The 24544-nt window shown below is 33.5% G+C and overlaps 1 protein-coding gene across 1 annotated transcript in view; it reads right to left on the bottom strand.

The window, feature by feature from the left end:
* The window catches only part of LOC145245728 (low-density lipoprotein receptor-related protein 5-like), an 847618-nt gene that overhangs the window by 132424 nt on the left and 690650 nt on the right, over window positions 1-24544 (bottom strand). Inside the window, exon 7 of the mRNA XM_080107325.1 lies at window positions 4212-4354. Within this exon, the coding sequence (XP_079963451.1) occupies window positions 4212-4354 (143 nt within the window). The remainder of the gene's footprint in view (window positions 1-4211; window positions 4355-24544) is intronic.

Raw genomic sequence — 24544 nt, forward strand, 5'->3', positions numbered from 1 at the left:
AAAATCAACGCAATTTTATCTACAGGTTTGAAATTTGGTATATAGGGTATTCAGACATGTGGAAAACTTTAATTGGTTTTCATCCGGAAAAAAGGGGCTGTTAAAGGGTTAAAATTGAAAAATTGTTATGTATGGGGTTATTGGACTTTTATCTGTTTGTCAACTGTTTCACGAATGCGTATGTACGGCATAATCACGTTGACACACCAGTTCTCGCCAGATTAGTGAAGGTAAGCATTGTTCTATTTGATCAGTACCAGATGAGTGACAAATTTAGGAATTCTAAGCGTTATATGTAGGAGGACATCGGCACCTCCTTACAAGAGTTGCAAAAACTTAACGTCATCATCTCCTCTAACGGGGATATACATGCGTCTGGGGACCGCTTGTGAATTTCATGATCCCATGGAACTTCCTCTTTTGGAGGAAGCCAGTTAAAAACGCATAGAGTTAGTGACGTTTACGTTTCCATGCGTGAATGGTTCACATAACAGATTCCTTACATTAATAATAAGTAGGTTTAAAAACACTTTTTAAAGATTGTGGAAAGCTGACCTAATGGTTATCATATTTGACTCACTGTCTTTAGGTTTTGGTTTCGATCTCAGCTTAAGTGTTTTTTTTTGTTTTTTACTTACAAGAAGTAAACCGTTAAAAAAACCATAGTACTCACATACACATTTCTCTGTTTCTGTATGAATTGAAATATAATATTTATGCATATTTTACGACTGGGCAACCCCAGGCGGAGTGCTAGTATATAATAACAACCGCGGTTGTATGCCTGGAGTAAACGATTTGTTTTATATTCGTTTCTGTTATCATCTTAGTGACTTCATTTCGCCCATGTGTATGGACCATGTCGCCATCTTGGAAATAATGTTCGTGGCTGGTATCTGCATTCAAATAATTTGATGATTTCCGATATGTATATACAATGTCCATTTGTTAACTCCAGCATTCTTTGGCTAATTTGCTGCTTGATACATTCTTTGGACTTTTCCGTGTTTATTCCTTTTTCCAACTGGCAACAAAGAAAAGGCTTCCCATATGGTCACTTGTTTTGTTTTTCTCCGACTACACGAAATTAACAATACTGTTTTAAATTTCCTTTTTCTCTGACAGATCACATGATCTGCTCCATCAATCATGAATCACTGTTTCTCAGCAAACTCTTTACTCTTTAGCAAACTGACTCTGAAAAGTCTCATGAATAAGTTAGATAAAATTGATCACGACAGTCTAATTTTCCAAGAAACCAATGAAAAAATATATAAAAACAATGACTAAAAAAAAAATAGCAAGAAACTCGGCTTCGAGAAATTATATAAAGACATTTTAGGAGGGGATAAATAAATAAAAAAGTATTTGTATACAAAACAAGTGCACACGAAATCCAAAGGAATAAAGTATCAGTTCCTACAATAAAAAGATTATATATTATTATTGCGTACAGATACCAATGTTTAGTGATCATGCAATGTTCAGTGTAGGAGATTGTAATTACTGTCAGCCAAAGGATTTAAATCAAGTTGAAAAGTTACTTTTGACTCTGCTGTCCGATATTTAACCACAATTAATTATGTGAAAAAGGGGAACTTAAACTCTGCATAATGTCGAATCAGTAGAGTATAAACAGAACGTTTTGTCACAAAGTTCAACAGTAGAGGCCGGAATATCGCTCTCTGTCTAGTTTGACTGCTTACTATAAATTCTCTTAGAGGCCCAATCCTTGTTGTTAACGTTGTGATAACAATGTTTTATATAAACATCTATTATAACCTATATTCACATTAGTTAGAGCTAAACCTTGCTGTAACAGTGGTTTTCATATAATCAAATTTAAGCAACTTTGAACTCGGTCTTCATTAAAGTGACTGTTTCAAGTACATGTTGTCATTTTGGACGTTCAACTGTCTGTAAAAATCACTTTCTATAATACCATTTGAAACAGTATGTCACCTCTCTTGTCTTTAACTAAACGCTAAGATGAAATGGTTAAGCATGCTAGATTTAGAAGAAGTAGATAGCACCAGTTTTTTTTTTTCTGATTATCTCAACATTTTTGCTATTTTGAATCTCTCCAAGTCTCTGAATCCGAATATGGAAATGACTGTTGCGTATTGGGTAACTTTTTTTTCACTGCAAACTCATAATTTCGCTAGAACCCTTTCCATTGTCTCTCAAAACAAAAGTTGAAAAAGCCATATTGTGTTATTATTTTTAAAGAAAGCAAGAGTGTACACGATCTAACACCCGGGCGAATGGATTTGCTTTGAAGACAAATTAAAAACAGATTGCCAAATACTTGAAATAAAATTGAACTTGGAAAAATGAATAAAACTAATTATAACGTAATTTGGATTATTCTCACCATTATTCTAATCTTGATTGCTTTGTTCACAATATTTCATCTGATTAAACATCAGACTCTGAAGTACATCGTGTTGAATTCAAAATTATTTATGATAGTTTTCTGAAAATTGAAAGTTTAATTTTTATTACAGCTAATAATAACCGACAAAACTTAAAATTAACATTTCTTCCTGGTGTGACATGAAAGCACGACTAAGCTATAATGCCGAATAATACTTACACTTTATGATTGCTAGACATACAGACAACCTTCCCACTTCCTCCGAAAGGTCACATTTAAAACCCTGTCAGATGTGACCCAGACAGATAGCCATACCCATTCACCTAACTCAGTATATGTCTCGCTCTCCCTACGCCACCCCTCTTCTCGAAGGTGGAAAGGAAAGGAAAGGAACCATGGTTACGTGCTAAAAAGAAAGGTTATGATAAATCATTCTTCATCTGGACATCGATCGAGACAGACATGAATGAGACGTGTCTCGCGAATCAGACCATGTCAGGAATCCACAACGGACCAAACACAAAACCATCGAATCAACTCAATGGAGATGATTGCAACGAAAAAAAAAAATAATAAAATAAATAAATAAAAACATTTTTCTATGTAACAGAAAAGGGAAGACCTCTGAAAATTACGCTTTGTTTCAAGCCGATATATATATATATATATATATATATATATATATATATATATATATATATATATATATATATATATACATATATATATATATATGGCGACAGATTATAGAATCGCCAGGATGAAATGAGATGCTTTTGTCAGCATCATAAAAAACTGACCCTCCGTTATTTACATCACACAAGAATGCAAAAGAGCTAATCTTCCGTTGTACTACGACGAAATATTTGTCAAAAGAAACCAACAGAAATATTTACCAGAAAGGAGCAATGCTAATTCCATTGGAAGAGATGTGAAGTAAAGGATTCGATTATATCTGAACGATATTGTATGGCACTGAGTTCTTGGAAAACTTTGGAATTGGAAATGTTACTTCTTTTGAACATTTTTTTTATTATTTCATTTTAGTTCATCTAGATACCGCAAATATTAACAAGCTAAGTACTTTGTCTTTTTACTTCCCACCTCATCAAATCCTGTCCATACCCGGTGGACAGTCAACCTGTTTATATAATAGTCATTTAAATGTTTTTCTTATTTTTTGTAGTTGAGAAATCCTTTCTCATAACATTAGAGAAAAGAATAGATTTTCTTTTTCTTATATTCCCGTTAAGTATTGTATATTGAAGATTGAACCTTATTTTGTAATAGCAGTATTATATATATATATATATATATATATATATATATATATATATATATACCCTTGGTTGTTACACGTGTCCTGTCATTTTGCCATTTGTATGCTTCGCTTGATTATTTCATGAGAACAACTGGTCAGAACTACAGACAACGTGCCACTCATGGGTCATAACTATTATGGCGGACACATTACTTTTTCCCTTGACTCTATTACTAGTGTTTTGTGAGCAATGTAAAGAGAAGCTGGCACACAGTAGAGTCATGGATTCTGTACAGGGAACTTCACCTGGGTAAAATTACTCTCGGTTCATAGCACAAGTCTTGGCCGACAGAATGGGGACAATCTATCCTCGTGGATTTAATAAAATGTTCAGTTCAAGATTCCATAAAGGCTCCAGAGTTTAACATAAAGATATCCGAGTTTGACTCGAAGGTTCAAAAGTTCCACATGAAGAAGGTTAAAGTTCAGATCAGATGAAACTTTGTGAAAATACCAACCAAGATAAGAATTCATCAACATCAATTTGGAAACAAAGCAAAGTATCGTTCTTACCTTTTCTACTGGATCATAGGCAACAGCACTGGGACTTGTTGACCATCCAACTAGGGTTAAATAAGGTGAGACTGGCCAATCAATTGCATGGAAGCCGACCTGTCCAGTTCCAGTCAAGGTGTACAGTAAAAGTTCATCTGAAGCTGAAAAAATTTAAGAAAAAATAAAAGAAAATGTAAACAAATGCGCCATAATCGACGAATATAAAATGTTTATTTTTTTTCTATTTTCTTTTAACTGCTTTTTTTTTGTTTTGTTTTTTTACTACGTCGGGTTGTCTTTGGATTTTATGCTCTTTTTTCTTTTCTTTTTTTCTTCACTACTGCACTTTTTACCACCCAAGTTTGTTCCAGTATTTTTTTTTCCTTTTTCTTGTCTTATTATTTTTTTTTTCTGCACTTAGCACTCTTCCAGTGTCTTTTAGTTTCTTAAAAAGAGATCATCTGTTTTCTTCTCACTGCCTCAATTTTTCTCCGTCTGTTGCATTAAAAAGTGAGAACTGACATTTGCTCATCTTGTATAAATTCAAGACGTATGAGTCTGCCTGTCTCGCTGGAAAATGAATGACTTCATAAAAAGTAGCATTCATTTAAAAATAGCCATGAATGACAACATCGTCTGTATTTGTTTCTTTAGCATTTCTTTCTTTTTTTAATATCACTTTGGATTTGAAGAAAAAGAAAAGAATCATAATTAAAATCAATTAACATCCTTTACCGTTTTTTTTTTAATTGACGTGTAAGTTTTAATTAGCAGAGAATATGCATTTCATAAGAAAAACTCATTATTGTCAAAAATATTATCAAATATTCCAATCAAACAAAACAGAAATAGCTATTCATAATCATTATATGATTCTCCTGTATGTCAAACTATTGACACATCGAAGTTAAGCATCGTTGAGTCTGGTCAGTACTAAATGGGGAACCATATGGGAATACTAGGCGTTGTATATAGGAGGACATTGATACATCCTTGCCAGAACTAGAAAAAACAAAGGTTTCCGTGACAAAGATACACAAACGACTGGGGACTGTTTGTGAATTTGATATTCCTGAGATATTTCTTCCTTTGGAGGAAACCAATGAATGTCTCTGAAGCTCTGATTGTCACATAATTTCCAACTCCATGTATTTCTCAGAAGGTAATCAAATGTTAATATGCTTTGTCTTTGCAGATTTGTTTTCTTTTAATATTTAGATATTTCTTTTAATACATTTTATCCGCGGCTAACTTGTAATAGCGACATTCTCGCCGGTTAGTTTTCATTGATCTTACAAAAGATACTGATTAATGAACGGATGGAACAAATTCCCTGAGCAACAATGCTGTATTGAAGTAAAGCACTCTATAGGAAATGCTTAATTTCCGATATATAAACTATGTACAATGGTTGAGTATTCCCTGTTCAGTAATCATTGTAAATTTATTAATGTCAGTTGATTTGGGGAAAATGAGTTAATCGATTTCTATTTTAGTTAATAAAGTATAAACATTTCTATTAGAAAAGAGTTGGAATATATTCTAAGATGTAGAGATAGCTTCGCCAGAGAAATCAATATTTGCAAAAGTTCAAAATTATCAATTCAATTTTCAGTTTTCTTTGTTATCCTCTTCATAAATATAAGTTATAAAAATATATTTATAACAATAAGCTACACGGAAGTTACCAAATTTAATCTCCGTATAGAATCGTCACGCCAAAAAGATGCCTGTAATATATAATGTGCGTGTATATATATATATATATATATATATATATATATATATACACACACACACACACACACACAAACAAACAGGGAGACCAGACGTTGCCCGGGATTGAATAAGGATAAATGAAAAATTTATCCGCCCATATTTTATTGTCATAATCGGTGGAATTGCCCATTTTTCAATTAAATTGATTAATTGCCAATTCTAGTTGGAGACGAGCTGTTGTGCATTTAAAGGGAGCTTCACATGACTACCTCGCAGTGACTTAGTCTATAATACATTGTAGTTTACATTGCACTCCAGAGAACCTAGTGTTATTATATAAAAATAATTATATAAAATCGACTCGAATTAAGTTTAGAATGCAAAAGTGACGTATCATGCTTCAATTCTGCTCTAAACCGAAAATTTATTTCGAACGCATCCTTGTCATATCAAAGAACCTGTTGATTTTATATGCCAGGCTTTTCCGCTTGAACGGTAGTAAAACTTCCCAAAGTCACTTGTAATGTTAGACTGTATAAGACAATAACTTAAGTCAAATTCACCTGTTCTTCTTTCATCAGATTTTTTGATTACTAATTATCAATACTCATCAGAGGCATTCCAACACAAAATCCATCTAAGAACACTGCCAGGCACATAAATAGCATTTTTGTAAGATTTCAAAACAATCGGTCCAATATTTCGTTTTATAATAGTACATATATATATATATATATATATATATATAAATGGACTTTTCCGTCGATTTCGATGTATGAGATTGTTCGGAAATCTACCCAGATGGTTTGTTTATAGTGGTGAAGGCTTTGTGTAGAACCAACGAAACTTTTAATATTACTGTTAATCTTTGTCGGTGCAAATGACTACCACGAGGCAGGGCATACAGTAATTTGCAGGTTTTTTCTTCTCCTAGATGCATGTCAACGAAGATTGGGGATGCATCTCTCCCATAGAATTAATATGAATTAATATAGATGTGTCACAATCACGTTGACACACCAGTTCTGGCTAGATCACGATGAGCTTCACCAGTACCAGATGAGTGACCATTTGGGAAAGCTAGGTGCTGTATGTCCCGCACGGCATCATAGAAAATTTCAGGTTGGTGTGTGTTGGGGGGGACACATATGTATATATATACAAAAAACAAAATGGGCACCGCACCTTTGTGTATGTCCCAAAAAGGCTTTTTGTGTTGGGGTTAGATTAGATTCTGGGAGAAGTTTTCAACTACTTCCTTGAGGATAATATCTCACATTCGCAAATGGACACAGTTTTTCATTCTTTTGATTGATTTTTAAAAAAATCCTGCTATCCAATCCTCTCGGCAGTTTGTTTGTCTTTTAAAGCGAAATTAATCGAATGCAACCACCCCGCCTGAGTAGTATCTGTCCTGTAATTCGTCCTTCGTCAATGTAGGAGAAACCCTTCATACTGAGACAATTATTATTTATTTGGATACTGCAAAAGTGGCCCCTTCTTTGGGGAAGCTGGTTTTTCCCCCACATTAAAAACGGCCTTGGTGGGAGGTTTAAAAGCAACGTCATTTGTGCAAGTCATTTTTTTGACTGACTATGTTAAATTTGAACCCTTTACAATTCCGGTCGTGTCATGTCATAGCGGTAAGACGTCGGCTTTTTTTCACTTTCTTTTCTGCCTTCGCATCACGGGTTCAAGCCTGCCTGCCTACTACCACTATATATATATATATATATATATATATATATATATATATATATATATATATATAAAGGATATAATTATGAAGTAGAATTTTCTGACAAAATGTTGAATTAGTTGAAAAAAAAATGGATAGAAGGCATGGATGGCACCAGAATTAAAAAGGTCAGCACATATAGAAATAATTAAATAAAAATATGGGGGACAGAATACGTAATGGAGTGAAAAATGAAACAATAGGAAAAAAAATTGTGAAAATAAAAAATATAAATCCAACCAAGTAATAAGAAAATAAAAATAGCCATACCTTATCCTTTTCGTTTTTACTGTTCCAACTCCTCCACCTTCCATATACAGATAACACCCAAAATCTATTACATCCTTCATCCTACTATCATTCCTCTCCTCCCAATTGTTTTCGTTCTACATTGTATAAAAATGTTGAGCTTTGTTTCAATACAACTATGTCAGTAAACGGATATTGTCGATTCCTTCAAATTGATTCACCTCGAACAATACCTTCCTGTTCTTATTTTTACAAGTATATTACATTTCCACATTAGCATGACCAGTTTTACACATATACAACATATATACAGTCTGTATTATATATATATCTTATGCATAGATCATCATTAGATCACTCTGACAGACGTTAAAAAGCATTTAAAAAATAAATGTTTAAATTTCAACAACATTTCTTGTGGTTATGAAGCCAGAGATGGCTTCTATTGCCAGGTTCGAATCTATCGACTGGTGTTAATCGTGACACTCTGCACTGATGATTCCCAAAAAGATGAAACACTAGTGTCTGTAGGTATTTAATAATTATTATAGTAAATATATATATACGCGCACACAGTTGGTATTTTATATATATATTTAGTTTTTTATTAAACCAATTGCTTCGAAACATTAGCATGTTCAGTGTAGCAACAATGTAATATTTGTCTATATAAATAAAAATATTATACTTTCCTCATTTTTATTGAGCACTCTTAATAACCTCGTTTTTCATTCATGAGTTTTATCTCCTGAATACCTTTAACTTCGTATAAACATGTATATATACACACACACACAATTGGTGTGTATATATATATATATATATATATATATATATATGGTTAGAAGAAATATCTCAAATTTCCTTAGTTGTTAGAAAGAGCATAACATATTTTACACAAAAACATGAGAAAAATCCGAAGTTAGTTTTTCAACTGTGGACATTTTCTAAGCATGAGTCTCTAGTCAAAAGTCACAAGTTGGCAACCATTGTATATAAATAGATGGTTTAGTATTTTGATGAGCATTTTGTTTTTCTTGTTGCTTGGAAAAAATATAATCATGGTCTCCACTACGAGAAAAGAGCCGCATAATTGACACCGACAGGAAGAGATCCTACTAGCAAAAATTGCCACATTCTAAGGAAATATCAGTAACAAGGTTCATAATAACCCAGAGAAGGTTTACGGCCCTATCGGTGGGGCATTAGAATACGCCGACTGCCCCCTTGCAGAGGGTAAAAGTCCCTCAATGGGGGTCCTGGATATGACCTTAAACTATATCCAGTGGTGAGGCCCCAGCTGGTGGGCTTTGGGGAGTGTGGAGCCACCCTTTAATTACCATTGCTCCCAGGTCCACTCTGACCCGGAGTGGTAGTACCTGTTAGGGTCCCAACTATGGGTTAAATAGAAACCAACGTGAAAACAACAAATATATTCTATTAAAAAATTTTTTCTTCAAAATCTTTGGATTCGGCATTAAATAACCTGGAAAGAGTTGATATGCCGTAAAACAAAAACAACCAAACAACCAACCAGAGAAGGTTTGATTCCTTATACGATAAACCATTCTTGAGATAAATACATGCCAAACTATGAACCAAATATTGCATGTTAGGTTTCTGAAATTATGAGATGAGTAATAATAATTCGTATCCGTGGCGTAAGTTAAATTCAGTTTTAAGTATTGTTGGTACGATTAATCGGAATCGGGAAAATCGAACATTTTGGCGTACCGAAATTGGTATCAGAAAAATTTGTGCATATTTTTCGATGCCAAAACGATTCTTTTAATTAACTTTTTTATTTGAATATGTCTAAAGCAAACTCTTCCTTCGCTGGTAATAATTATAAAATAATAAATATTTATTCGTTTTTAGCTATTAGTAAAACTAAAATCGATAGATGATTTTTACGGTAATAATAAATAACAACTCTGTATTTAGATATTTAGAGATTTATAAAGAATCGGAATCAGAATCGATGGGAATCGGAAATTTAGTACGGAATCGGTAATTGTATCAGAATTGGGAAAAATATTGGAATCGTCCCATCGCTAGTTTCAAGTAAAACTTTTCTCGATGTGGAAATGTCAATCCTAATTGATGCTGATACTAAGAATACAATTGCGAATGTTTTAAGACTTCTATCATGCCATGAGTGACGGAACAAGAGCATGAAACTCCCATAAATTGAATAAACGTTCGTTTCGAAATTCCATACAGATCTCGAGTTCAACAAGATGCACCTGAAGAAGGCAGGAGGTTACATCGGTTGAAACATTATGAAAATAACATCCAAGATGAACGCATAGTTCAAATAATCCAAATTATACAAATAGTCTATATTGAGTCAAATACTTTTAATATCAAATAGGAGTAAGAAAAACAGTTACAAATGAATCCTTAGAAATAAATTGATAACTAATTGGTCAAATGCCCAGAATTATTTTTCCCAAGAATTTTCCAACTGTGGAACACGGTGTCACAAGGTTGTTTCCCTGAGGGCTACAATATTAAAATAAATCCTTAGAAAATTATTTAAAAACCATATATAGTTAATTATCCAAATATTACAAATTTTTGGACTCATGAAAAACTTGTAAAATCCTTAAGAATCTATGATTATTAGTGATTGAAGTATTTTTGTTAAACCATGTTATCAAGTCTGAGCTCCAATCTGTGGTCACTCCTTGCCAAACTTTCACAAAAAATACCTATGTAGCTGAAACCACTATCAATAATTTCCCTATTCTTTATCTGTGCCTAAACCTAAACATAGATTCCATTAAGAAAGCTTCTTTCTTAGAATTGCCCGTCTGTAGAACACTATTCCGTTTGTTTGTATTCTAGCTGACTACAATATGGCTGTCTTCAAGTTCAATGCAAACAAGTTCTTGATGGGCAGTCGCTTTAAGTAATCTAATTTACCAAATTTCCACTACTAACGATTAATCTGATATTGTGCCATTGACTACCTCATTAACCCTTATCCTCGAGTGGCCTCCGGGCCTTAATAAATGGTCACTCCTGTGTCATAAAATGTACAAATTTGATGTACATCTACATACTCTATACATTAAACACTAAAACTTATTTCTAAATCTCTAAATACAGAGTTCATTTTCTGATTACCTTAAAAACCTATGTGCATATATTTTCACAAATGTAAAAGTACACACACACACATATATATATTTTCTACATAGGCATCACCACTTATCAAGGCCAAGAGGCCACTCGAGGATAAGGGTTAAAGAGCATGCAGTAGAAATTGGACAATATAGTAATCGTTAGTAAATGGAAATTCAGTAAATTTGTTAACAAGTGGAACGGCTAATCAAGAACTTGTTTACGTTAGACTTGAAGCAACCATATTGTAGTCAGCTGGAAAGCAGGAAAACGGAAGACAAATCCATAGGCGTGCAGTTCTAAGAAAGAAGCTTTGCTCATGGAATCTATGTTTAGGTTTAGGCACAGATAAAGAGTGGGGGGAATTATTAATAATGTTTTCAGCTAAACGAGTGTTTCTTGTGAAAGTTTTGTGATGGGGGACCATAGACTGAAGCTCAGTAGAACACTTGCCATGAAAATAACGATACATCAGAGACAAACTCGCAACATCTCTTCTGTGAGATAGAGGTTGCAGGGAAGAGAAAAGGACATCTACGAGGCTACGAAGTCTATTTTGAACTCTATCAAGGCAGGACAAGTTCTTTTCTAGCAGCTCCTGCCCAGATGTGGCAACAGTATTCCATCCTTGGACGTACCTGGCTCTTATATAGATAGAGAATTGCATCAGCAGTGAGATATCTACTGGATCGATAGAATGATACCACCATTTTTCCAGCGGCCTTGGCAACAGATTTGATGTACGAGTTCCATTTAAAATCAAGAGTAAAGGTCAAGCCTAAAAGCTTGTCAAAAGGCCTCCTCAAGACGAGAGCCATTCATTTCAATTGATGACAGATGGGGATCAGAACGTTGATGATGTAAAGATAGAAGCTTAGTTTTAGATGCATTAAAATTACCCAGCTACTCCTTTCCCAATTTTACCACTTACTCAAGATCAGAGGAGAGAGAATCGGAGAGAACTTGGACGTTTATTGTCTTAGATTTGCTACCATAAATGGTAGTGTTATCAGCATAAATGTCTACAAATGTTGTAAGGATGTGATTTGGACGATCATTAATGTAGATCAGGAGAAGAGTTGGGCCCAGGATGGACCCCTGAGGGACTCCAGCATTAATACTGTGAGCTTCTGATTTTTGCCATCAACTACTATTCTTAATTGAGAAGACATTTCTAGCTATACCATAGCTAGAGATCTTGTGAAGTAAACCTTTATACCATACCCTATCAAAGGCCTTAGATATGTCAAGAGCAATTGCCTAGAAAGGTTGCCTCCATCGAGAGATTCGCTAATCCTATGAGATATAACTGTAAGCACATCTGCTGTGGATCTAGCAGAACAGAAACCATATTGTGTGTCACTAAGAAGATTATTTTTGTTTAGATGACTGATTACTTCTGTATTTAACACAGATTCCAGCAACTTACTTATGATGCACAGGAGACTTATTGGCCTGTATTGAGAGGGGGATGAGCGATCATCTGAATTCTTAAATACAGGGCAAACTGATGTGATTTTCCAGGGTGATGGGAAGCAATTCTCCTTAAGACAACGTTTAAACAGTTTTGTAAGTGTGGGCGCTAGTTCTGATTGAAGTTTTTTGAGTACTATAATTGGAATACCGTCAGGGCCAGTTGCTTTACTGGAATCAAGGTTTTTGATTAGCTTGGCAACATCACGTACATACATCAATATATATATATATATATATATATATATATATATTGATATATATATATATATATATATATATATATATATTGATGTAAGTTTTACTGGTGTCTAAAAAACAATAAATATTTAGTTTCTCATTAATACAAGAAATTACAAATTTTGAATATCGTTTTGGCATTAGAAAATAGGTACAATTTTTTCCGCTTCTGATACCTCCAAAAATTCTGATTTTCCTGATTCCCGATTCCGATTAATCGTCCCAACACTACTTTGAATATATGAATATATAATATAGATGGATGAGTTGTGGCAAAACGATTTTATAGGAAATTTTTTAATTAGCTTCTATCACATCTTCAATTATCTCATCTGCATTGCCATGGCAATCAGCTGTTCGACCATACCATGTTAGCCAACGGTCTGCTCATCTTAATGTCACAGTGACGAGCTGAAGAAATGCATCAGCTGCTAGAAGCTGACTCATTACTGTTTGCGTTGTTGCCCTTAAAGCAAAACAAATTAATGTTTTTCATGCCAGAAAGGGAAAGAAAAGTAAGTGACGCGGTATAAACATTCTTGACAGGGGCTCAACCAAAAAAAGAGTGGTTAATTCTTAATGATTTACAAACTAACAGCTTCAGGAGTGTAACAAGTTTTTCTCGGAGTAGAAATTTTGTGATGGTTGTGGCAGTTGGCTGCATAAAAGGAAGTATAACAGCTGAGTGTAATTTTATGTTGAAAACATGTGTTTTTACAATAATCAGAAGAAAACAACTAGATAATTAGATAAAAAAAAAGAATCAGAATCGGGATAAATATTGGAATCCTTGATCAATAATAAATAGTGGAGTGCAAACATTGAGGAAGCAGTTTTGTTTTTTTGGGGGGCGGTCATTTTTAATTGAGTGTGTCCCAATAGTGTATTAAAGCACTTAGGATGGTCTCATAATTATAAACTCCTCCTTGTATATGGATATGTGCGTGATGGCAGTTTCACTATTCATGTCTTCACAGACCTAAAACATACGCATTTTAGACTAGTGTCACCGAGGAAAGTTGATTATAATTCGTGGTATTCAAAGCAATTATTCAGATGAGTCATGACTCCCTCCTCCAATTATTAGCATGTTTTTCTTTTTAAATAACATTTCTCCAGATAATTCCAGGTACATATTTTATAACAAAGACGAGAAATTTTATACAGATAACAGATTGTCAAAACTATGCCAGAGAAATTTCATCTGAATAAAGATTGATCCAATTTAAACAAGTGCCACTACAGCAAAGAATAGAATAAAAACGGACAATGGGAGTAACCATTCCCTAATGTGGGATGATGTCAAAATTCTGAATAGAGAAGAAAGATGGCAGATCAGAAAATTTAAAGAGGCAGCATATATGATAGAAAATAACATCATTAGTTATCCTCTGCATTTGGACGCCCTAATCACAAAACCACTGAAAAAGAAAACATGACATATGCCCAGCCCAAGGGAGGTAACTTCACAAAAACAAAAAAAAACTCTTTTTTCTTTGGAGTTGTTCCCCTTGCATTGCATTAAAAAAGAAAACATGCGTGGGTATCAATTCTTTGTTTCGGAAAACATTTTTTCACTAATATTAACTGTTAGTATAGATATCAAAAAAAAAACTGAGTCATAGGAAAACTTTTAAAAAATATCTTAACGACCCTTGAAGATTGAACCTTCATTATGATCTATGGACCCACCTTCCAACCCACGGTTTGAATTTTTGAATTGCAGAGTCAACCTTCTTTTCCTTCCAACACCTGAAGAAGGTTGCAGGTTGCAGCGACTGAAATGTTGTGCAAATAACACCCAAGATGAGAATAATAGTCCGATTAATCAACATAACACAATCAAAAACGGACAATGTTTTAACAATGGAGATTTGATGAGGTTTTTTGCCCATCGTCTGTGTTTACATAGGTTCTACACTATGTAAATCTGAACGAAATTCTCGTTGAAAAATTCTCATCTTATATAGTTTGAATGTTCATCAATTTGACTTTGAAATATGTGATGGTTTATCTTAAAACTCATTTCTTTCAGGTTTGATACACATCATAAACAAGATCAGGCTGTCGGAAAATATTGACGTCCAGACTTAAATGCATCAAAAAGTGATATTATTGCTTTTCCTATTATGTTCCGAAAAGGCAACAAACAAATATTTTTCTCTACAAAACGATCAAACTAAGCGCCATTAGTAAATATTTGAAGATATAAAAAAAAAACTAGAAGCATAAAACACTTTTGTCAAAAACAAAGCAACAAATGAATAATTGAAGCTATAAAACACTTTAAGCATAAAACCATTTTTCCAAAATTATTAATTCGGCATTAAATACCCTGAAAAGGGTTGATATGCCATAAGACAAAATAACCAGACAAAACCATACTACATCACTGCTACAAATTGATATGATTTGGATCTTTTAAATTGGTTTTATGAACTCTTAGTTTGAGATGATAGGTTTGGAAATTTTTATCTAAGTTTACTCCAACCCGTAAGTAGATGAGAGAGATTAGTTTGTTTCATAATATATATATATATATATATATATATATATATATATATATATATATATATATATATATATATATATATATATATATATATATATATCATTAAATAAAATAAACATTTTTGTCTGTTTATTCTATTTTCGATCCTTTGCAACATCGGAATAACGGTCTTCACTTTTGACAGATGTGAAAGATTAGTTTTATTTAATGAAATATGCCTCAGAGAAAATTCTGCGTAAATATATATATGTTACTTTGTCTAGGTGTGTATGGAGAAAGGTCTCTGCCAAACCACTCTATCAAATTTTGGTCTACAGAATTGAAAATTTATATATAGGGAGTTAGAACTAGTAAAATAAATTCGATTTGGTTTTTCACTAGTAAAAGTAGCTGCTAATGGTTCAAAATTGAAAAATTGTAACTTAGCTGGTGTAAGTCGACTTAAAGTATGCCTCTATACATGCGCAAATATACATTTATACGTTTAAGTCAATTAATTGATAAAGGTTTGATATGCTCTTGGACTTAAATTAGATGGAGGCAATAACGCTAGAGATCTAAATGTTTTGGTTTCGGTTCTATTTGATACCACCTAAGTAATTTTTTAATACTTTTCAATCATTACTATATATCGAATACAATATAATAATCAATAAAGAATTGGTTATATATTAGTAAATACGAAATCTGCATGAGTAAGAGTATTTTGGGGAGAGTTATGTGAATCTTATGATGTTCCATGTTCTTAAAGATTAACGGTTTTGTGGGCGTAAATTATTTTCAACATATTTATTTATATTATGTTTTAGCTGATACGTTCTCAAGTTTCCCCACGTGTATGCATCATGCAATAGTGTTTTACTACAATTTAATTATGATGTATGCTGATTGTTGTTTATTTTTATACATTGACGTTCCTTACGTTCTTAAGTCTGGCGAACTGCTGCACTAGATATTTAGTTAACAAAAAAATCGAATGCTTTTTTTGTTTCTTTTTTTCATTTACGTACTGCTGTTTGTTTCTTGATGAACTTCTAATCTTTCTACTTCCTTTTATTTTATTCGTCTGCTTAACATTTTTTTTTTTTTTTTTTTTTTTGGAATGAATCGATTATTTGCTACGAGAATTGTTCCATAAAGTGAATAAATATAAACATAAACATTTTTAAGATTTTCTTAATGTGACAATACTTAATTTTCCTGAGATTTCCTCTTATTTGTAGGTTTAAAAACAACATTTTGGTGCATGAATAAAAACGAAAGGCATTTAAATACTCTGGGCAAAGACAGGTCGGAGCAACATGTTCAATATATAATAATTCTCAATTTTAGTTAAACGAGCATCTTAAAAAACACATTTAATAAAGGCATCCACTTTTATAAAGTACTTAGAATATCTGTACTTATCAACGTTTATGCATATTATTTTAGCATTGGAATATTTTGAGATAAGAAATTTGTATATTTATGTATTGATTTGCGAACTGTTATCCTCATCTTCATAGTTGTTGTTTCACAACGTTTCGGTCAACTATTTCTCTGGCCTTCATCGGGTGGTTAACCGCGACAGGATAGGAATGCTGAATCGCTTAACTGTATCCTCAGTAATTATTACCTTCCATAGTAGTTGTCGTTTCATTACGTTTGGGCTAAGTAATCCTACGCAAAACCGGCCAGATGATTAGTTGGTCAAAACGTGGTGAGTTGACAATAACTATAGAAGGCAGTGATTGCGGAGGATACAAGAGACTCAACATTCCTATCCCGTTGCAATTAACCATCTAACAGAGGCCAGAGGAATAGTTGGCAGAAACGTTGTGAAACCACAACTATGAAGATGAGGATAACAGTTCGCAAATAAATAAACATTTATGCAAATATTATTAAGCAATTTAACTCACTTTATTAATCATAACATCGTTAGAAGTCAAACATTAAAAATATGACAAAATTAAAATCCCTTGGTATTCCTAACCATTATATGAAAAAAAAAAAAACAGTTTTTGTTTTTATTGCTTTCTATATTATTTTTCTTTTCTTTTTATAGATCGGACAGTAGCTTTGATATAAAAGATTACGGTCGACAAAAAAATGTTTTTTGTTTTCTAAAAATTGTTTTTTTTTTATTTATTTAAATAAAATAAAGAAATCCCAACTGGCACCAGAAAAGCTAATCTTTCCTTTCTTTTGTTATTGACTTTTGTCAGATTCTTCTGATATCGGCTTTATTATGACAATATATCAAACAAAGTAATAAATAGCCAATAAATTATTGTTAATCAACATTTCACTTGCACCAAAAATTTAAGAGAAAAAGTGTGTTGCCATTTTTTTTTTTTGTCAAAGTCTTCTAGAAGTGCCTGAGAAATGCCAATATTTTGCCTTGTTGATTCTATCGCAATTGTTTGTGAATAATCAGCCAATATCTTTGTCAATAATCTGGCGATTTTTAACTCGCATGATAATAACTGTCTTGCACTTAAAATATTTCTAAAACAGAATTTTTATTGTGAATAATTATGAATCGACCTTTAAATTGTACCTTAATGAAACCGTGCACTGCTTCCAAATTCTATGAACATTATTTTAGTTTTGGAAAGCTAAACACGTGGTCGTGAGAAACAAACTATTGGAATAGAGGAGGAAGGAATGTTTGGTTTAATGTCTGAATTTGGAATTGTTGCATACAGCGTATCAGTATATATGTGATTGTGTATATAAACATATGCACAAGTCCAATAAATGGGACCAATAACATTACCAGAGACAGTTCTTAAACCTGTAAGTCTTAACGGCCTAGTGTCTCTAGTTTAAGTACACGGTTATTGACAATAATAACTTCATGCGTGCATGGTATACAGACAAATGAACATACCTTGCCTTACACGGGTTCCTTTGTTCGCTGGCGTTTAGCCCTTGACTTAGAGATGCTGGAATAAGTCACCAATATCAAGAAGCATAAGAATTAACACAACTTCCTTATTCCAATTGTCTTTATTTTTTTAGCCTGATTGTTAATTGTTTATAAATTCCATTGTTATCACATATTTGTCATTCTAACAATTTTAAGATTAGCCGTGCAAACTGTGTATTTTATCTAGCTAACCTTCTCGCCAGCCATCACAAGACCCAAGTCTGTTACAGAAGCAATTTTAGTTAGAATAATGCTGACAAATTTCTGCTTTCATAGATAGGTCTATTCATATCCTAGGTATACATGTACGTAATCTCAATGACAAGTATGTACAAAAATAATCTTAGAAAAAATTGCATTTCAAAAACAACAAAAAGAAGTAACATTTGAGTTACAGGTTAAAGTATCTTGGGATTCATTCGTAATATGCATATATATTATTTATCACACAGCCTTTTTGATACATTAGTAATTTATATCATAATACGCTAACGCAAATTCATCTTTATACATAGGTTATTACCCTTCATCCCTATTTTTAAAAAGATGAGAGCGCCTAATAGGAAAAATTTAATTTTATAAATTTCAACTGATAACACTGTTACTGAACACCAAACTCACTAACATGCACTTTGTCCGAGCTAGAATCATCATATAGCATCTGTTTTGTCCAAAGATTATACAGAAATATTGTGTTTGCTATAGGCGTCTATGAAATGGACATGTGTCACAAACTCATACAAGAGTTTTGAAGATAGAGACCTATAACCAGATAAGTTCTGAAACTACATTAACCAGAGTACTAAGTATGTGTCAGTTTGAACAAAAGCGTGTTAGGTCCAGAAGTAAAACATATTCCAGAACGGTCAATGTGAACATCTATAAAAGTCAAGACAAGTCAGCATCTTATCAGCAAGTCCATGAGACGCCATGTCTCCACAGCATAATAAATTGAACCTTTTACTCCAACAAAACACGAATAGTACTGATCTCGACCGGAACAAATGCTGGAAAAATGACTTCTGTATATCCTCATGCTAGCGCTATCTGCCATACCAACATTGACAAAGAACAATGGTGAAGCACAAATCAGATCAACTATATGCAGCAACAACCGGGAAGTGGCAGTAGCTAAATGATTGACGACAGGGGAGTGTCAAGTTCGGATCAAGTTTGTTTCACAGAAACATTTTCACTTAGGGATTTTGGCAAGCTTCATTTGATCCCTCCAATAAATATTTGGTGTCGGCAATCTCTAACGATTGCATTCTTAAAAGTACGGTGGAATTGGATACAGTTGATGTAACTATGGAACGGAACTCACTAAGCATGAAACGAAATATGAAACCATATAGAAATATTTTCATTTCAAATAAAAATTTTCTTTATTTATTTTATTGTTTCATGATAACACAAGTGTTTAAAGCAAAAATGCTTTTTTTTTCCAAGAAATGTAAAATCTAAAAGTTTATTAAAACTAAAAAAGAAATGCAAAGCATTAGATAACACAATTTGGTTCACCATTACACCAATAGGTTTTCGGGTATGCTGAACACGAATAGCGCAGGGAAAGTTAGCGCAGACAGATAGTTTTTAAGATTTTTTTATAATTTTTTTTCATTCCATTTACATCCCAAACAAGGCAAGTGGCACTTTGAAGTAGGGGGCTACTATCGGGGACATAATTTGCAGGGGCATTATGAAGGGAGATGAGTAGAAAGATGTTTGTTCACATTACACTTGAACTTCTGCATATCAGTACAGTTGGGAAAGCAGTATCCCAGAAGGGAGTTCCAAAGACTTGCAGTTCTGGGGAATAATCTATTGAAGTAATAGACTTTCTTACACCTATGGATCTCTACTGTAAAGGGGTGGGACTTAGTTGCTTGTCGGGTTTGTCAGGGGGTAGTTACGTCGAGGAGGTACAAGTGCTTGCAGTTCGTCAGAGCATTCACCATTAAAGTATTTGTAGAATAGGCAGAGGGATGCAACATTTCGTCGATGGGACAGAGGCTGAAGACTAGATGACAGTTCAGGACCTATCAGGTTGGTGACTCTCTTTTGAACCCTGTCCAGGAGTGAGAGACAAGCAGCAGATGCACCAGCCCAAATATGACAACAGTACTCCATACCTGGGCGAATGGTGGTCTTATAGAGGTACAGGATACTTTCAGGCATAAGTAATTTTCTTGCATGGTAGAGAGAGCCCAATCTCTTTGCAGTATCCTTGGCAATGCTCTCAATATATGTATTCCAGTTCATGTTCCCTGTAAACGTTAGGCCGAGGAGTTTAAAGGAAGTACTTTCAGGCAGTGTGTTCTTGGCCATTGCTATTGATGGTAGAAAAAGTTTCTTATAGTTATTGAAGGAAACAAGCTTAGTCTTGGCAGCATTGAATGTGACCATCCATTTTTGTCCCCATTCCACTACAGATTGGAGGTCATCCTCTAGTGTTTCTGCCATTTTCCTTAGATATGTGTTCATCTGTTTTCCCCTCATGCCTACTGTAAAGGGTGGTGTCATCGGCAAATATACCCATCAATCAATTTTATCAGGGAGATCATTTATGAATATCATGAATAATAAAGGTCCAAGGATAGACCCCTGGGGTACTCTCGCATTTATATCATAAAGTTTGGATGTACTACCGTCGAGGAGAACTTGGATTTTTCTCTTACTTAAGAAGGATTTAATTACATTATGTATTCTTTCAGTGATACTATATGATCTAATTTTCCTTAGAAGACCATCGTGCTATACCCTGTCAAAAGCCTTAGATATATCAAGGGCTACCGCTCTACCCTCCCCTGTTTTGTCCAGTGAATGGTATATACGTTCAGAGACTACAGTTTAGACATCTGCTGTTGAACGGGCTTGCCTGAATCCATATTGTTTGTTGGTCAAGTCTTTAGCAGCTGTTAGGTGTTTGACTAGGGCTTGATTAACTAAGGACTCAAATATTTTGGTGAAAAGCGGGAGGAGGCTACTAGGGCGATAATTTAGTGGGTCAGTTCTTTCACCAGAATTCTTGAAGACTGGTACCACAGAAGCAGTTTTCCAGCAGTCGGGAAAGCAAGATTCGTTAAGGCATTTATTATAAAGGTTGGAGAGAACTGGAGCAACCTCAGCTATAAATACCTGTATTATGCATCATAATTTCTAGTAGTTTGAATTGGCCGCCATCTTTGCTGTTTCAATGAAATGGGATATTGAGCATGCAATGTGTGTACTTAAGTCTACCAGATGCAAACGTTTATTCATTAAACGACTCTTCTTTCGGAATAAACACCCCCCCCCCACCTCCCCATGTTATGAACGGCTTTTGGACCCCCCACCTCCCCATGTTAAGAACGGCTTTCGGAATAACCCCCCTCCACCTCATGTTAAGAACAGCTTTCGGAATTAACCACCCCCACCTCCTCATGTTAAGAACGGCTTTCGTTGAGTTAACTGCACAGATCCTCTGCTCACTGCAACGTGCGCAAGCATGCTCAATATACCATTTCATTGAAACAACAAAGATGGCGGCCAAATAAAACTACTAGAAATTATATAACAAAATACAGATATTTATATCTTAAACTTTTTTTCTGCGCTAGTTTTCTCTGTGATACTTGTTTTCAGCATAACCGAAAGTCGTCACTTTTAAAGAAAATGTTGAGGCGTCTTCGGTTGGCGTAACAGTGGAAATTGACTACAATTTTTTTAAATAAAATATTTCTGTGTGATTTAGTATTTCGTTTTGTGCTCAGTGACTTTCATTCCGTATTGACATCAACTGTATCAATTTCTGGCGTCTTAATTTTAGGAACGCAGCTGTTAGAGATTGCACTGGTGTTTTTCTCGAATAAACTATTACTACTGCTGCTAACACACAGACAGATACATCTTTTACCTGACAGATTTATGATCACATAAAGCAACCATGTTCACACACTCACTGTGTACATGTAAGTTCAATAGACAATGTCTTACACAAACTATCACAATATGCACACAAAACTGCTAGAACATCTCTTTCTCTCAATAAAATGTTATGTTTTTGATACGTGCTTATTATATTTGTTTATTTGGTCATTGCTTTACCTTTTCAATTGATTCTTTGCTTGTTAGCATAAGTAGTAATAAAGTGCATGAGTGGGCATTGTCATCTGTCCTGCCATTCTTGCAACAATACCTTTCCCCAATGCTCTTACTGTGTGAATCAAAGCAATAGATCCGATTGGATTATCCAATTCCATTAAGTGTTAATATCGATTATACCACTCATACTCACTATTTCACGCAGACATATTTTCTACTCAAACTCTTTCTCATTTCTCTTTTCTGCATATTATTAACTGTGCTATGTTTAATAATTTGTGTATCAGTTTTTTTTTCCTTTTGTGGATTAATATTTCTCTGATTTGAATATTTGCTACTTTTTGATGAGTTTATTACTGAACTTTCTGGTTTAAAAAATCACTCTAATACAATTGGTCAATCTCAACCAAGCTTCGATAAATTAAAATGTATTTAAAAAGAAAACGGAATTACCTTTTTATAATCTGCTATATTCACACACACACACACACACACACACACACACACACACACTATATATATATATATATATATATATATATATATATATATATATATATATATTCGTTATTATGGATTTTACCGTCTTTTCTCTTCATGCAATCATATCACACAAGCACACATTGAAAATCTTTACACTGTTTCAAAAACTGTTTATTTTCTACACGACTGGATTTTTTTATTCCTCATGGGAAATGTTTACATTCTTCAAACTCCATGGATTAAGGAATAGCTTCTATTGTGTTCCCTAATTTTGAATATTTGATGATTCAATAAATAATGCAAATGTTTCATCTGCCATCGGTTAATTTTCTTTGTTTATTAATGCTCTATCTAGAATATTCAGCATCTCATTCGAGATAGGCTTTATTTGATAATACTCACAATTTCAAATCCTCTTTTCTTCTAATATATATAGATACTATTGTAAAAGTACATAGATTACATATTTTCATATTTAACTTCTTCGAATTTCTAGTAACAGCTCATATATAATATATATCTCTGTATAATAAAATAATCACGTTGATACTCTAGTTCTACGTGAGCGAAGTAATGTTGATTTGTGTGGCACAACACGAATTAATATCAGATTAGTAACAATTTCAAAATATGAAGCACTGTATGTGGGTCAGTGACACCTTCTTGAAAACATTTTAGCGAGTACTTCAGAACAACTTGCAAAACTTTCACGCGTGGTGCCACAACGAAAACAATCAACCCCGTGCATTTATGGAATTTTATGTTTAGCAAATATATTAATTTTTGAAAATCGATTCTTTGAATAGTTTTAAATGAGGAATTGGGAATTCTAAATTTTGTAGGAAAAACTCCTCTTCAATTTGAGTATTGTAGACATATTAGCGTTTTGAAATCGATTTTGTGCATACTCATAGAAAGGGAACAGGTGCTTATATTTTTGGGGATCACAATTTAGTATATTTATAAGAGCAGATATATTCTCTAGTAAATTATAATATGCAGATTTAATCGTGTTGTATTGAGTATAACTTTCATCATCATTTAATGTCCTTTTGCCATGCTGGCATGTGTTGGATGACTTTTCGAAATCGCTTTCTAAATTATCATATCTCTGGCCTGGTTTTTATTTTTATCCCTTTCTCACAAGTCCATATTCATAATTTTCTCTCATCCTTTCTTGTAATTTTCCTGCCAGTAGACTCTGCTATCCCAACTGTTCTTGATCTACTAATAGCCTTCGACATAATCATACTAACGAAGTCTTTTGTTCTGCACGTATCTTCCTATACTATCCAGATTTAATATTCCTCTCATCCATTCTAATATACAGGTGGCCTTAGTGAACTCTAACCTCAGAACTTGTGTCATATTTTTGTATTTTTTGAATGTCAGCTGTTATGTATTGATTGTCAAAATTAGCGTTTATATTCAATAGTTTTGATAATTGCATGTGAATATGCCTTATGATTAATTAGAGATCATTTTGTTTTGGTTTTAGTTCATTGTTATTGTTTGTTTTCGCAGGGAACAATATTAGGTAGTTTTTTTTTCTTGTCTCAAGAACCTGATTTTCAATGTAATAATTTGGAAGGGTAGAAGAAAATTTAGGTTGAGATAGAAATAGCATTTGCTATGGCGATGGTTACTTAAGACAAATGGGAATTTTGCTGTAGGATGTTGATAATAGCAAGTAAAAAGCAGAAGTTTATATTCAAAATGAACGTTTCAAAAGCAAGTATCATACCCCCTCTTTACATCAAGTTTTCTTTGACCAGTTTCTTAACTGACATTAAAAAATATTGTTTTGCTCC

The sequence above is a fragment of the Euprymna scolopes genome, chromosome 1 (genome assembly GCF_053919585.1).
Source record: "Euprymna scolopes isolate OS-2025 chromosome 1, ASM5391958v1, whole genome shotgun sequence".
Taxonomy (NCBI): Eukaryota; Metazoa; Mollusca; class Cephalopoda; order Sepiida; family Sepiolidae; genus Euprymna; species Euprymna scolopes.